At 41.3% G+C, this 16366-nt stretch overlaps 1 protein-coding gene across 36 annotated transcripts in view; it reads left to right on the forward strand.

The window, feature by feature from the left end:
• The window catches only part of rimbp2b (RIMS binding protein 2b), an 86848-nt gene that overhangs the window by 16495 nt on the left and 53987 nt on the right, over nt 1–16366 (forward strand). For 2 of the 36 annotated variants that reach the window (XM_056375946.1, XM_056375945.1), the window contains one exon: nt 4293–4387. The exons of 32 other annotated variants lie outside the window; for them this stretch is intronic. Coding sequence is in view for 1 of the 4 variants with exons in the window: in XM_056375943.1 (XP_056231918.1) it covers nt 7366–7413 (48 nt within the window). In the remaining 3 variants the exon portion in view is untranslated. Of the gene's footprint in view, nt 1–4292; nt 4388–7203; nt 7414–16366 lie in introns of those variants that run through there. 2 more of the 36 variants (XM_056375952.1, XM_056375943.1) reach the window with 2 other exon arrangements.

The raw sequence follows: 16366 nt of genomic DNA on the forward strand, positions 1-16366 counted from the left end.
CAAACTTAAATTTCCAACCTTTTCAACTAGCTAATTCTGTATGCTTTGCAGAAAGTGAGAGATGTACGATTTTCTCCCAGATGTTCTCAAGAATGCAAAAGCTGAAGCATCAAAACATAATCGCAGCAGGTTCACTGTTGAACCCTCTCTATTGCTAAAAGGCGATACTATGTAATTCCAGCTGATCAGCAACCACTGTGGCCAAAAGTGACAGTAATCTAATAATAGTAAATTGTGTGTAAGAGTGGCGCACACACACAGAAGAATTATAACATGAGCAAAATGACTCAGTAATGTCCCTTAATACAGCAATATCCATCTGAAGTTTGCTAACATTAGCCAGCTTTAGCCTCTATAAGGTAGTGGTCATAGCAGACCAAGCAAGGTTGTATCAACAACACCCCTGAGTGTAATAAATTCAGCAAGGGGGAATTTTATTGCTAGTAAATTCAACTTTTCATTTGCAAGAGGAAGAATGTGTTATTTTTTCTTTTCAAAAGTCACATGCGTTTCCTTTAAATTGTCTTGACAATCTGACAGTGACGAGGTGAGATGTTTTTCCAACTGATAGGTCTGTCCTCATCCATGTTTTCCTCCTGCTCTGCTGCAGGGGTAAACTTTTGAGGTAAATTGTCAGGCTTTCCAGGGTGTCAAAAAACCCCCCGAAAAAAACGGGCACATCCTTTAAAGACTGATCGAAGTGAGCGCTGAGTGTTTGATAGATGTGAGTTGCATGAACAGATGTGTTTAAAGTGGAGAAGGACTCATTGATTTACTGCCCCATGCGGTGACGATTTGTGATATTCGATGTTTTAGCAAAGAGTTAGTTAATGAAATTCTCTTATCTATCTTTCCAAAAGATTATTTCTGTCTCCACTTCAGTCGCTTTTTCTCCCTGTGTTCTGATTGGCCCACCTGCACATTGCTAAGAGGAGGGTGTGACCCATTACCCATTTGTCTGTGGAGAGCGTCTCATTGTTGTAGCTGAGAAGGCAACGGGTGACTCGTATTAGGGATGTGAACAGTTTCTCCTTGGTTAACTCCTGCCCTCATAACTATGCATGACTGGGAGCAGGCCTACAGTCAGGCCTACGGGTTTAACTGGGCTGCACTTGATTTGATGGTCATGTGAATCACCAGGCCAACGAACAGTAGAGTGCTGTTCATAAATACGCATCATGTGGATTGCAAAAATCAGTCACTTCGCAGTATGCATACGATAGATCATGTTCCTCTAAACAATCAGAACTAGAAATATTCCCTGGTGTGAACTTGATCAGTGCCAGATTTGTCACTTATTTATTTTCATTCATATTCAGAAAACATAAACATCACACAGAAAGGGCTGAATCGATCTCCTTGCTATGAGACGACGATGCTGACCACTGAGCCACTGTGTCACAAGATTTAATGACACTTCACCGTCAACTGCTGACGCAGCTCAAACACAGCGTCTCTGATTTTTCTTGTGCCACATAATGCTGAAATTTTTAGTTAGTGTTACCTTACTAACACACAGGCTGAAATTTTCTATTTGGTGGGACAGGATGTTGGGGAGAGGTGTTAGGTGTAGATGTGTGGTTTTGTAATTTATTTCCATAAGTGAGCATCGAATTTTTATTTGTGTGCATGTGTGCTTGTGCATGTATTGATGTGGGAGGCCCCTGTGCTGGGGGGCCAACCTCATGTTTACATCACTTGTAATGAAATTAGAGCCGTGTGGCGCCCACACTACAGGCCTCCACTGATCCTCTAATTCAATTACCCCCCTTATTAACGCTCAGATGCTGCTGGCTGACCCAGGACCGCACACTGCTTTTGCTACACACCATTCACTCAGCAGCTCTTTCTGCTTCTCCAATGGGCTGACAAGTTATCACTCACTGTCTTACTGATGCACGGGGTCATCCAGGTTTCTCCTTGATACGAATGTGTTTGTTTACAGACTGTAGTAGCAGCCCCAAGTCTCCCTACTGTGACAGTAAATATTACTAATGAGAAAATTGTTTTGTAAGATTGCGCAGCATGTGTGAGAATCTACAATAAGATTGGAGCATATTTGTGTGTCTTTCCTCCACTTTGCCATGTTTCTATTACATTTATTCTTGGTTTATCTGCAGTGATTATTTATAATATTAATATATTTGGTAATTGTTTATCTATACTATTTCAAAACCAAGGAACTATTATGTGCTGTAAAATGCAGATTTGCCAGAATGTACTGGCTGTAGGCTGATAACACTGAGGTGTAGATAGTTTTAATTTCAATATTCAGATATTCAGGTTTCCCCCTCAGCATCTTTTTATCAGTCTTCTCCAGATTTTTTGGGCAGTGCAGGATAAAGCTTGACTGATGTTCCACGTGTTATTTTTGCCTCATGATCCAGTATTGAGGCCTTACACCTTGTAAACTTGACAGTAGACATCCAAATGATGAGCTGACCTTAGGGATCAACTCAAAAGGGCTTCAAACCAAGTGTATTTCCATGTGAACCGTGTCATATTGCATGCACAACCTCCTTTTTAAACTTATGCAATATGACTGAGTGAGCTTTTATGGTCTGTTTTCTAGTCAATACAGTGTTCTCACTTTTTTTATCTTAGACACTTTAGACCAAGTTAACATTGAGTTGGGTCTCCTCCTCCATTACATACACAACCAAGCTGCAGTTTGCAGCAGTTACGCAATATGGCTCAATTCTGTGCAATTCTGACATGTACTTTCCCACTTTCAACCCTGCTGTTGTGTTTCCACTATTCATTTCCTCCCAGGCCGTTAACATTCCCAGCTTTTGTTCAAACTCAATTTAGACTTTAAAAAAAAAAAAAAAAATTATTAAATTTCTTTATTATTATTATTTGATATAAAAAATACTGTATTATATTTTTTTGGTAGCTAAACCTGCCGTAAAATACAAATTAACATAAATATCTAGACACTGTCTAAGTTTTGGTTTTGGCCTCGTCCACTTAAAAAAAAAAAAAATCTGAATAAAGATATGATTATTAATATTTCATGACATAAACAGATACAGATAATATCTGTGTATCCCACTGCTCAAATGAAGTGCCCAGTTGAACTTGCACTGACATATGTAATTTTGCTGTAAACAGTGAATGTTTAGTATTTTCAGCTTAAGAAAAATGATGTGATTAATACATTTCAGTTTAATAATCAAACAGTTTTTCCAACACAAATCAGTGTCCCGAGAGAAAGATTATCATTCATAAGCAGTAAACACTGACGTCTTATTTCCTGACTGAGATACGAGCCTTGAATGTAAACTGCAAGACTGTGTTGCTATTGGAACAAGGCCCATCGCCTCTCTGCTGTAACAGGTCTGCAAGGAGCTGGCGGCATCTACACGCAGGGTGTCTGCTGCCAGCACACACACCAACGGGGGCACACACGTGCACACAAACATACATACACAGCACTGCGTGTCGTCAGTGTTTGGGCCTTTACCTCACCAGATAAGAGTACACTTATGATGGCGAGATAACGTTTATCACAGCTACATCAGAGATAGCGGAGAGAGTCCTTTCCAGTCTCCTCCAGGGTCGGGTGTTTCCGAGCCCACTGACACCAGCCGCCTTCATCTACAGTGTGGCCTGTCACGATAGGCTTGGGCTCTAGCATCGCCCCACTCTCCATGTGTTTGTCCAGCAGCGGTTTGGTGTCCTGTAGGAGGAAAAAAAAATCTGCAGATTTGAGATAACATGGCGGTACAGTAATGGTAAATAAAACCTGTAAAAAAAAAAAATAAAGATATACGTTGCCCTGATATTATCTTATTATGCTGAGCTGAAAGGGACTGCATTAGAAATAGTAGCAGAAACATTGCTTCATATCACAGATTAAAATGCTGTGGGAAGTGTCTGAAGTTAAGCCGGTTAATGGGTTTATCACAGGTTTGCAGAATCCCCTGTCTTTTGACCCGCTTGAGTGCATGCATGATACAATGAGGCTAAATCATCTCATGCCCATATTCAGGATTTCAAAGCTAAATCTCTGCCAAGTTTCTTAATCTCTAGCCACTGTATTGAGCTTATTAAAGTTTCAATCTGCTACAGGCTCTCTTTCTCGCCACACAGGATGAATGTGCCCTTTTAATAATGTAACCGGTTTTAACAAGATCGTAAAATGTTCATCTAACTTTCATAAGCCCTGTTAGCAAAGTGACAAATTCATGTGGTGGCAGGAATCACTTTGGCAGTCCCTCAGTTTTAGAAATGAGAACGCAGTCAGTTTTATTATTATACTTTTTTTTTTTCTTTTTCTTTCTGTGCAGCTCCGTGGAGGCCGGAGAGTTGTGCCTAAGTTTACAGCAGCCTGCAGGAAAGGCTGAGCTTGTTGCTGTGTCACCCCCGTGGCTCCGAAATAGAGGTTAGTCACGATGGGGGAGATTTAGATTGGCCTTCTGGTAACTGATAGTGCTCCACTGAACACTCCCCTTCTCCTATGCCTCATCTATAATGTACATGAGTTGCACAAGGCTAAACCCTGAAAACACAACCTTTTCAGACGCAGCTACAGAATCTGCCAGGTGATGGCTTCTATAATCCATTTATGGCTGATGAACTCTCTTTGTTTTTACGCTCTTTAATACAGTATGTGGTTCAATGATATAAGTTGAACTGGGGCAGGGTCAGGGCGGAATGAATGCAAAAGCTGCTGGCTGATTTGAGAGTGTGTGTGTGTCCTTCTCCCTCTCAGGCGTTGTTGGAGTAATGTGACCTTCATAGGGAGATTAAAATATGTAGCAGGCGTGCATTGATTTTTGGACTGGCCACTGGTATTTATGGACTCAGCCAGTGCATAAATATTGATACCCGCTCTCCTAAAGAAAGATCTGACTTTGCGTATCTGTGTGTGTCTGTGCACTCATGTGCCCGTTGAGTTAAAGAAGAAAGGAAAAAAAAAAAGTATGAGAAGATACCTGATATAAGAGAATAATTGGTAGCACATGTATTTTGGTAACCTAAATCTGCCTGTGACCCAGCAGCAGCTTAATAAGGTCATTCCCATTATGTGGTGGCTAATTACAATGCCTGTCATTGAAGTCCCCGAGCTGCACGGTCAAGTAAAAGAGCAGTTTAAAGGGGCAGTTCACGCCTAAACACAATACAACCATTTTTTATTTTTTTATTTATTTTTTTTTTTAATTATTTTTTAAATTATTTTTGTGGCGTTTTAAGTCATGCTAGCGGTGTGGAACTATGGATGCCAATATCGATTGGTAATTTGTCAGAACATTTGATCCCCCAGAGGATGAATCCTAATGACTTTGGCTGTTGGCCGGATTGTCGTGAAATTTGGTTTAAATATTCATGTTAGGCTTCATATGTATTATAATAAATATACTCAACCATCAATATCACTCAACTTTTCATCTAGTGCCATCAACAGTTCAAAATGTTATTTTTATGTCCCAATAGCTGAAAAACTAATGATATTCCCGCCAATCTCAGCTGTACTTTGTGTTTACTGCTAACCAGCAAATGTTAGCATGCTAACACGCTAAGCTAAGACGGTGAACATGGTAAACATTATACCAACTAAAAATCAGCATCTTAGCATTGTCATTAAGAGCATGTTAGCATGTTGATTTTATCATTTAGTTGAAAGCACTGCTACGGCCTCACATAGCCCCACCTGACCCCTGTGCTTCATGTGTCGTTTGACTGACTCAGCACAAAACTTAGGGGGGGGGGGGGGTTACAAACCTTTTTTCTTTTTCTTTTTTTTTTTTTTTTTTTTTTAAATCTCATCTGGCAGCAATTTCCATCTTCACTCTCCCCAGGATGAGAACATCTTTGCTCAGAGGGATACCAATGTTAAAATCCAGTATTGCCACAGGCTGTGCCCAGCTTTTCAGCAACAGCACCACAAATATGGCCCCTCTGTTGTCGTGCTCACTGTACGCGCAGTATGCTGACTCCACTTTGACCCAAAGATTTTTTTTATCCATCCATTCCAATCCAATTATTTGGCATTTTTTTCCTTTTTATTACAGTTGACATTTGAGATTGCAAATAATAACTTTGGATGACATACAACAAGAATCCCCGGCCAGAATCAAACTGGGGATGTTTTGGTTATATGATATGTGCCTTAATCACAAGGCCAGCAGGCCGCCCCTCTTTGGTGTGATATACTGAGATTTAGATAATGGCTGTATTTCCAAAAATACAATGCACTCGCTGGTATTTGTTTTGTGCTCAATGTTCCTAACACTGCTTGTCTTTTTAAGTATTTGTTATTCTATTTTATAAATACGCACATTTGTTGAGCACGTTACCGGCTTTGTTTTGAAAAATTTGTGTAATTGTAAATGGTCAGGAGATGGGTGATTGTACTCAGTCTAGTGCCCCTTAATTAGACTTGTGCCTGGGTGGAATTAAAGGCCAATGATGGCTGCCAGCGTTTCTGGTACAGACAGAGGAGCTGACTGATAAGCTGGCCACTCACAGTGTCAGAAGAGTTGCGATGAGCTGTGTCTGTGTCTGGAGTGTTGTTACTGTATGCCGCTGTAACCCTCTCTTGTGTCCTCGAATTGCTCCTTTGTCTCAGTCGGGAATGCCTGTTCATCAGAGCGTTTTGTTCAGTGGTTAGGCGTTTTTTTTTTTTTCCTCAGAGCTTGTTGTTGACTGTTAAGTTCAGACTCCTGCCTCTTGCTGCATTTGAGACGCTGTCCGCAGTGAGGTTTTGTTCTTTGTATGTACTTTGGGATGAGTGTGTGGGGCAAGTGGCCCTGACAGACCAACTTGGGATGACTCATACTGCTGACATGACTTTTTGTCCAATGAGTTCACCAGAAAAAGGTTGTTTTCTGGGTCATTTGCTTAGATTGCATCTCTCTCCCTTTCCTTCTCATTGCTTTTCTGGTTTTTTTCAGTTGATGTCTTAGGTATTGCACACACAAGGCTTTCCAGTGACTTGAGAACCAGCTCAGGAAAGTCCTGTGATTGTGCTGATTAAAGCAAAATTCAGCAGCAATTTCCACTATATATATATATATATATATATATATATATTTATTAAGACCAGAAAATGGCTGGGATAGTTGTTATGCTGCCCTTGAGTTCATATTAATTTACTGTGTCAAACACACTGCTTATCAGTAAAAGTCTGTGATGATGTGTTATTGGGCAACTGGAGCTTTGGCTGCACGCAGTAATTTAATCAGCAGGCTTGGATAGCAGTGTGGACTTCAGCTGAACTTCAGGATCAGGTTGCAGACTTGTCCTGCGGTTTCAGAGTTCTGTGAAGAGAGGTCCGTCTATCTCGCCACCTCTGCTACAGTCTGGACAGACTCGTGGAGACTGAAAATTTACCATTTGTTACCTGCTGCTTGTCTGGATATGAGGGAACTTGTCTTTAAGGCTTGCACTGTCTCTGTGTGGGAGAAGGTAAGGCCTGGCCAGCGAGAGTGCTTTGGAAAAAGTAACCTTTGAACAGTGCGGGTGGAAAAAGAAAAGTTCAGGTGGTCCGGGTATGTTCAGACAAGAGGATTCAGTTGTGTCTGATTGATGTTTTCACCTTAGACAAGTATCCAGTCTGAGTCAGTGTCTTCTTACCTGCTTTTTTTTTTTTTTTCTCTTGAGCGATTTACTCTTTCATTATAGTTACACAAAAGGAATAGCTGGGATCCTGCTCCTGTTGTTACAGATAAAAGACTCTGTTTTGTATTGTAGTTATCATTCTTTGTAGAATATCATGTTTCATTGATAACAAGTGTTTATTTATTCAATGTCTCCTCAAATTCAAAATTGTAAATTGTTAAATGGAGAAAATGTTGACTTTAACAAATCATTTAGTCTCATATTAAAAATGTTTAAATAAAGGCTTTGAGGCTTTGTGAAATTCTGCCAGTGGTGCGAGATGACTCCACCTCCTTCCAGTGCAGTCCTTCAGGAAATTTCTAGAAACAAGCATCATTAATGCAAAATGAGGCACGAATGGGCAGACACTGGATTTTGTTCAATCTCAACATTTTAGGGAGCAAGGTTATGCCACTTTGTTGGCTTTGATGATCTGGGATAAATGTTTTTTCATTTTGTGCAGATTTTATGCAAATGACCTGGACTGCAACAAATGGTGATTTACTTTTTAAAATGAATCATCTAATCTTTTAGTCAGTGAAACATAGAAACATGGAAAATAATGAAAATATCCATCAGAAGTTCTCGTCTACAGATGTCTTGCCTTGTCTGACAAACAGTCCAGTATCCAAAGATATTCGCTTAACAATAATATAAAACAAAAAAGCAGCAAATCTTCATATTAGAGATGTTACAATTGGAGAATCTTTGGAGTTTTTCTAAATAATTGACTTAAGTGATAAATCAATTGTCAAAGTTGCAAATTTGATTATGTTCTGTCGAATAGCTAATCAATTAATCAATTGTTTCAGCTCTTTTAAGATGTAATTTACTGAATTTTTCTGAAGAACATTTTTTGCGTATACCTACTCTGTTCTATTTCACACGTTGTGACCTACAGTGATATGTACAGGCCTGTCTTCATTACAGTAACATGACCAAAATGGAAAGTCACCTATTCAAACATTAAGCTTGGGCTTCTGACCCAACCCTTCAGTGTCTGATGCTCTGATCATTCAGTAGGCTTCGCTGGAGCTGCCGTGCTGCCCTGCTGTTGCGTAACACCGACTCTGCATATACATTTACCAGCTGGGAGTCCTTTACCTGCTGTTGTTTGATATTTGTGGCAGAACCCTGTTAAAGAGGCAGGGCGTTTGGTGTTTCCTTGCTGCATTGCTGCCATAAGCACTGTCTTCGACTTAAAGAAAACCTCTCCCCTCTTTTCCTCTCTCTGCACTGATGATGACTCACACTCCAACACACCCTGCAGAAATCTCCTCTCATGCACCCAAGAGAGAGAGAGAGAGAGAGAGGGAGGGAGGAGGGGGAGAAAGAAGATTTGTGCTCTTTTGGCTCTAATACACACAATACCTGTTCATGTGTCCTGCTCTCTCTGTCTGTTTTCAGAAATACCTGTACTCATCAGTATTCCCTGTGGTTCCCTGCAGGGTGGAAATGCAGCTGGTGTTTTTGCGCCGCTAAACCCTTGAGTGCATTTTGCATTTATTCGGGCAACCAACTCTCTTATCTGCAACCAAGAGGCTTCAGGAGTGCATTTACATTCATCAGATGAAGTTAACACCTCCAAGACGCTGACGTCAAACCCTGAGTCACAAAGAGCAGAATATATGAAGCATTATTTAAAGTGAAGGAGTTGAGTGTCGGATCAAAGCTTTATCAAATGTTGCATCCGTAAAGAGTTGGGCGGAAAGGTGCCATTTATAGGTTGTCCTCGTGATCCCCTCACCGTAGGCTGCCCTCCAGTAAGCAAGCTAACATTGTGTGACATTTGCAGTGATGCTGAAGTCCAGGCTGCACGTGCTGCAGTGCCGTAGGTCCGCTGCCCTCAGGATTCTGCTTCTCTGGAAATAGAAAAAGAGCAAAGAGACCGAGCGTGATTAATGGCCATATATGTGCAGCAGAAAACACAACAGGCCTGTCTGCCGCCATTTCCTAACACACGGCCCCACAGGCTGAGAATTACATAACAGATCTGCAAAGATGCTCATGCTGATTCTTAATTGCTTTGGTTCGTTTATCGTATGCGATTGCGGCTGCGTAGACTCACGCGTGTCAGGTGGGATCACAGTCACAGCGAGATGTGTGCGGTTTCAGATTCGGAGTGGTTTGCCCTGCAATTGGTCTCCCTCCTCTTATTTACCATGCCCCCTGGTTCAGCTCTCAGGACTGTCTTTGGAGGAAATGTTTTATCTCTCCCGCCTCGTGCCAGTCTGGATTTGACTGGCACTCTGTTTTTTTCTATTAAGAATGTGCTATTTTTAGCACGCTGTGTCAAAACACGGCTGTCTCATCCTGTGTATGTATGTGCTCACTGAAATAACTTCCCTTCCCCACAAGGCTTGAGTGGTCTCTTCAGCTACATGTGCTGAAACCCTGTTTGCTGTGCTTCACACTGCATGCAGACCCATTACGCAACCCTGTGCATCAGCCGCGGGGCCACCGGGCCAGAATGGCAGGCAGCTACCAATCATTCTCCCTCTCATCTTCCCTTTCTTTCCTGTTTTCACCATCTCTTCTTGCTTCTCTGTTTTACCCGGACCCCCTCTTTTGTTCCTTTCTTAGTTCATATTTTTAAAGGTAAAGGGGAATGCATGGTGCACTGATTTGTTTGTATACCAAATTACAGCAGTGTGTGTTTTAGAGAGTTGGTAAAAGCTGTGTATTGCCGCTGGCATGCAGAGTTGTTCTCTCTCAGTGTACTGGAGTGTGAAGGCAGGTCAGTGGGGGCCAGCAGAAGAAGAGAGGATGATCTGTCCTTTGTTGTCAGTGGGCTTCCTGTGTGCTCTGCCTCATCTTAATGCAAAGTAGAGGGTTGTGTTTTTGAGAAGGATCGTACCTCTGAATGGACATAGTCAGCAGTACTCCATTAATTGTTTGATCTGCCATATTGCACAGTTCTCTTGGCAGGTTTAACAGAGCCTTGAGTGTGCCTTGAATTCATAATATGCCATCTACTGATAATTATAAAGTGTAACATGCAGGTTTTTATCCTGTTCAATCCCATGAAAAATATACTGTAGCTTAAAATTTACTGTTAACAAGGCAGATTTCATTGTATGTCTGCATGTAATGATTTTCCTGTTGGCTGTGTGAGCAGGGAAGACGTATTTAAGAATTAGTATATTGTGTGCAGCTCAATAAGTTTGGTGCACACACGTGTACTATAAGTTTACAAAAGTAAGATGGGTGAGGTGGTGTAGATTATACTGCAAATTGCAAAAGCAAACAAATTGGTGGAAGAAGTATTTAGTAGTTAGAGGAGCAGTGACAATGTAAATGTACTTCACATCAGTGAAAGAACTAAAGTGTTATCAATAAAATGTGGTGCCAGGAATGGTCTCTTTCAGAATGTTGAATTAAAATTCTGAATACTGATTGGCTGGAAGGTGTGAATTAACTTTTAGTGACTGGACAGACACCAGTGTTTGTTTGCAGTTGTAAATTAATGAGGCAGTATTAAAGTGTTGGCAAAGACAGCAACAGAAGAGCCTTAGATGGAGATCTGAAAACTAACAACAACAACAACTGAAAAAAGGATAAAAACCCTCTCAGTGAGAAGCGTTTTAAGTGGCTGATGGCTCTAGCTTTATATTTAGTGCAGACTACAAGCTGGACTACAACCAACCGCTATTAGCTTAGCATAAAGACTTTGAGTGGAATCAGGCTAACAGCGAGCTTGGCTACATCCAAAAGTGGAAAAAAACACCACTCCTGCTGCTGTACCAGCACATCTAAAGCTCATTAATTAATATATTGTGTCTTGCTTGTTTAATCTGCACAAAAACTGAAGTGGTGGTTTCACAGAGTCAGGATAGCTGTTTCTCCCTGTCTTCAGTCTTTGTGCTAGGCTAATCTCAGCTAATTGGCTGCTGCTTGTAGCTTCATATTGAATGCAGAGATCTGAGAGAGATATCCATCTTCTCATCTACCTGTCGTCAAGAAGGAGAGGAAGCTTATTCCCCACCTTTGTGTCATTCTCTGCGATTGATGCAGCACACATCGTAATAACCATGGAATTTGAAGAGAGAAATTACAGGCAAATTATGCTCTGCAAATTAAAAGCACATTATGTTCCATTCATGTCCACTCAGAGGATTGAGAGTGTGTCTGCTTTGACATCTCACAGGAACTGAAGCTCAGATATCAACATTTTCACTGAGAGTCTCTGAAGGTGGCAAATGAGCCTCAGACAGACACTTGAAGTGGTTCAGAGTTTTAATTGAATGAGACAGACACACACACACACACACACACACACACACACACACACACACACACATCCTTGTTTCACTACATTCGTGGGGACCCATCATTGATATAGTTTATTCCTGAACCTCTTACCCTAACCTTAACCATCACACTGAACCATAACCCTAAAACCAAGTCTTAATCCTCAAACAGCCATTTAAACATATTCCCACAGAGCTGTCAGACCCTACAAGTATAGTGAGTGTCTGGTTTTCAGACCACAGAAGTATAGTTAAAGAATCCCACACACACAAACACACAGACGGCGTCTATTTTATTTTTTTCTCCTGCTTTATTTCCGACACATGAAAAATGCTGGAAAAAAATGGAGACAGTTTGTATGATAAAACCATCTACAACAGTGCAGTCTGTGCCGTTTAAGACGGCACAGAAACGCTTCTGATGTGGCTTTATATTCTGAGTGGAGAAAGGAGAATCTCAATACAGTTAAGTTCTGCATCAACTTGTGTGTAGATGGCATCTCTTTTGCATCTTTTGCAAAACAGATTCTCTTCATTTTCAAATGATAAACTCTCACATTGCCAGCATAAATGCCATGGTAACCGTGGAGAGCAACATTTTAAGTGCTCTTGGTGGTGTTCTTTTTGTCATCTGTATTCACAGATTGAAGCAACCAACAAACGCTATACATTGTACTATTCGGTGCTGTATGCTAGCACCTATGCAAAGAGATGATACAAAACATAGTAGTAGTGTTACTAAATGAGGGCTTGTTAAGGATATGCGTAATGAGGTCCAGTGAGCCTAAACTACTTGGATCAGTGCTAATGTTGGCTCTGTTCCCACCAAATCAGCATCACCCCGTCCCTGCTGAGTGGAGGCAGCAGAAATTGATGGCGCTACAGTAGTGTCCTGTCTGAGAACCATATACACACACACACACACACACACTGGTACACACACATACATTCTCTACACTGCTCTAAGTCATGTCCAGTCTGTCTGGTGCTCTCCAAGTATAGGTTGTCACTTTCCATGGGTGTTTTTTTTCATCTGCTATTTATTGAATACAGAAAGGAATAATAACTTTTGTAATTAACCTCACTGCTTATAAAAATTCAGTGCAGTGGAGTAAATTAGGCTTGGGAAAACAGAAACGCCTGGTACAACTATTATTATTATAATTATTATTATTATTACTATCTAGCCTCTCTCTGTTTCCCACCCACTTGTCTGTTCTGGACCCTTCTGAGTCAATCTTTCCAAAAGCAAAAAACAAAACTGGAGCCCTTTTTTTTCCCACTGGATGCTCAAATTGGAGTTTATCATGATAGAAATGGAGAGTCCAATGATTGACAGGTTGGAGTGTTGTTTTTCGTCTGTTTATCCTCTCCCCTGTGTGCAGGAATCAAAGTCCTGACAGCCCTTCTCTGATCCCTGGATGAGGACCAGCGAGCATATTGACAATTGAGCCTTGTGCAACAGCAGCCATCTAGTCCAGGCTGTTGTTTATATGCTAATGCTGGACTCTGTCACTCCCGCACATCCGACTCACTTTCTGCTATGCTGTTATCCGTGCACAGTAGGCTTCATATGAATTCTGACCTCTATTCATTTTGACAAAAATGTCACCTTTGATGATGTTTTGTCGAGAGCATCTGCAAGTTCATGATACCTGCTGAATTTAGTTTACCAGCAGAGGTCCATTGATTACAAAATGTACTTCACTGTGGCTTCTAGGGAGCCGTAGGCCGAAACGAAATTAGTTTGAGATTTGCAGTCTTCATTTACCCTGGAGTTACAGGGCTCTCTGCTGTAAAAATAAGTAATTTGTTTTCAATTGAGGCTCAGCAGGGGTGCCTCCTCATTTGTTCCAGGCCACTATGTCTACAGTATGTGACCACAGTGTCTGTGAGTGTACATGAAAATTTGGGTGTACATTTTCTGATATACTTCCATGTTTGTTTTACTTCATTATCTAAATTCCCAGAAGATTTTTTTGCTATAAAATATAAAATAACAAGTACTTTTCATATTAGAATTATTTTTCACCATGCTCGGGACATGGATCTAAGGTAACGTTGGTTTGTTGGTTGTTCAGTCCACCGCTTTGGTCCAGACTGAAATGTTTCAATGCTAATTAACATATGTTAGCAGGCTTACACTATAAATTAATTTGAAGTTAAGCATTTTAAACATTACACCTGCCAAACATCTGCATGTTAGCATTTAGCATTTACTGCTGCCTTCCAGAGCCACTAGCAATGCTGTAGTCTCTTAATCTTGTTTATATAATTTAAATATACTATAATGTAAGAATGTAAAATGCTGTTCAATTGATCAGTTAATTCTTAAAGGAACTATTTGTAAGTTTTGCTATTGCTACATAGCTATCGTTAGCATCAACAGCTGTTTACTTACCAGTCTAGAAGAAATGTTGTGAGTTCAGCTTCAAACTTAATTTCTTTCCTCGCCAAGCGCTGTCTCCAGTGATGGAAAGCAACGCCATTGTTGAACCTCGTGTCTTTCATGTCTTTTCTCCTACTGAAGTTAGCATGCTAACCAGTTAGCCCCGTCTCGTCACTTTCCGATAGCGACTCAGCAGCAGAGAAAAACTTGCAAAAATCAACTTTAAATGTCCTTGACATCACAATGAAATAACTTAATGTTCAAATGGGGCTCTTACATACCACTACACACACACACGCAAGCCATGGCACTGTTACTTTGCGTGTCTGATCTACTTGTTGCCTCTCATGTTTTTGTTTACCTCCTTGTCTGTTCTGTTTTCCAATGCTTCTTGTACAGATTGCATTGCAAACACAAAGATAATAATAGAGCTGAATCGAATTAGTGTGTATCCATTGCTGGCATAATTTAGTTTCTCAATCTGACCACTTGTATGGTTTGGCACTTGGACGCTGTAGGCAGCAGGTCCTCTGTTCGTTGCTCAGGTAATGACCAGTAATTGAGTGTCCTGTAAATTGGCAGTGATGGTTAGAGAGTGTCCCCCAGATGGGAGGTAAAGGCGCGTCTGTTTCTACTGCGATTGTGCCAGACTCCTGTGGGGTGAGAGCCTCACTCTTTATCTCCTCCTGGGCACCACCTGTCTCCTATTACTGGACAGAGGATCTCCTCACCCACACCCTAATGTGAGAACTCCTCATATCAGAGTCTGTCTGGTTTTGTTGAGGCCAAAAGCCAAGTGTGACACCTCATAATAATCAATTCACAGAGAGGCAGCCTTTCTAACTGGCACATTTACAAGTGGATGATCCTCTACACCAGGCCACGTACGACCTTCCTCTCCATTTTCTTCTTTCTCTGGCATTAAAGAGCCATTAATGGACACCTCTGTGGGGCCAGGCTGACAGCAGTTCTTGACAAGCATTGAAGACTGGATTGAGGGAGCGATATCAAAGCCTGGTACTGGGGTTCAGGTTAGAAAAATCTGCTTCATCTTCACCCAAATTAAGCAGGAACAATCCAAAGCATCAAAACAGGCACACCAGCTCTTGACTATTAAATAGCAGCGTTGTACAAACTGTATTTTGCCAGCATCAAGTTTGTTCCCCTTTGACAAAGGATATAAAAGTTACGGTGTACTCATTATATTGGCTTTGCAATCTGGAGAGCAAACTTATTGGTCACCAGCTGTTGAAACATAGTTAATGAACGGGAAGGCGATGGAGATCTGTTCCCTGCATCCAGTACAGCTCCTCCCTGCAGAATGGAGCAGCATATGTCTGTAGTTCTGGCGCATGATCAAAGCAGGAGACAAACCACGTCAGCGGGTGACAGCCCCATTTGCCTACAACAGCCTGAGCTCTCACTGTGTGGGGCAGGAAGACGGTCAAATTAGCCAGTGTAGAATTAGGGTTTATCATTACATTCTGCTGAATTGAGCTTTACACTGAGGCAAAGAAAGGGGGTGTACCATCAGAGTTTGTGCTGGTTAGTGCAGACCATAGTTCAGAGTCTGGTGCTCTACTGCTGCGGATCACAGTATCACAACTGCATCAACACTGAAGTGTTATTGCTGTCTGATACCATAGAGCACAGTAATTAATACAGTGGGTGGAAGAGGGAGTCCCCGTGCTCCTTTGACTCCTCAGTCGTTTCATAAATTACATGTGTAGAAGAAATTATTGGACATAATTGTCACAGCTAATGATAGTCCTCTTTGTGCCTAAGGTTGGACCCTTTTGAATGTGAAGGATCACCTCGTAATTATCCATCTTAGTCTACCTTGACCTTTCATAGGTCAGTGATTTTGCATTACCAGGGACATCGGGATAACACTGGATCAGAACAAATAGGACAACATGTAATATTTTGTGTTATAATCAGCTTATCTGGTTGGGGCCCAAGCGTGCAGACAAACAGGCAGCCTGGTTCGATGTGAATTAATTTGATCATGGCAGGTTTGCGAGATTCTCGTTCTCTGTTGGTCTCTGACTGAGAGAGGCGCAGATGTGAGAGCACAACTCCCCACAGAAAGGGAAAGAGTGATTCTGGCAAAGTCATGACA

The sequence above is a fragment of the Seriola aureovittata genome, chromosome 5 (genome assembly GCF_021018895.1).
Source record: "Seriola aureovittata isolate HTS-2021-v1 ecotype China chromosome 5, ASM2101889v1, whole genome shotgun sequence".
NCBI lineage: Eukaryota > Metazoa > Chordata > Actinopteri > Carangiformes > Carangidae > Seriola > Seriola aureovittata.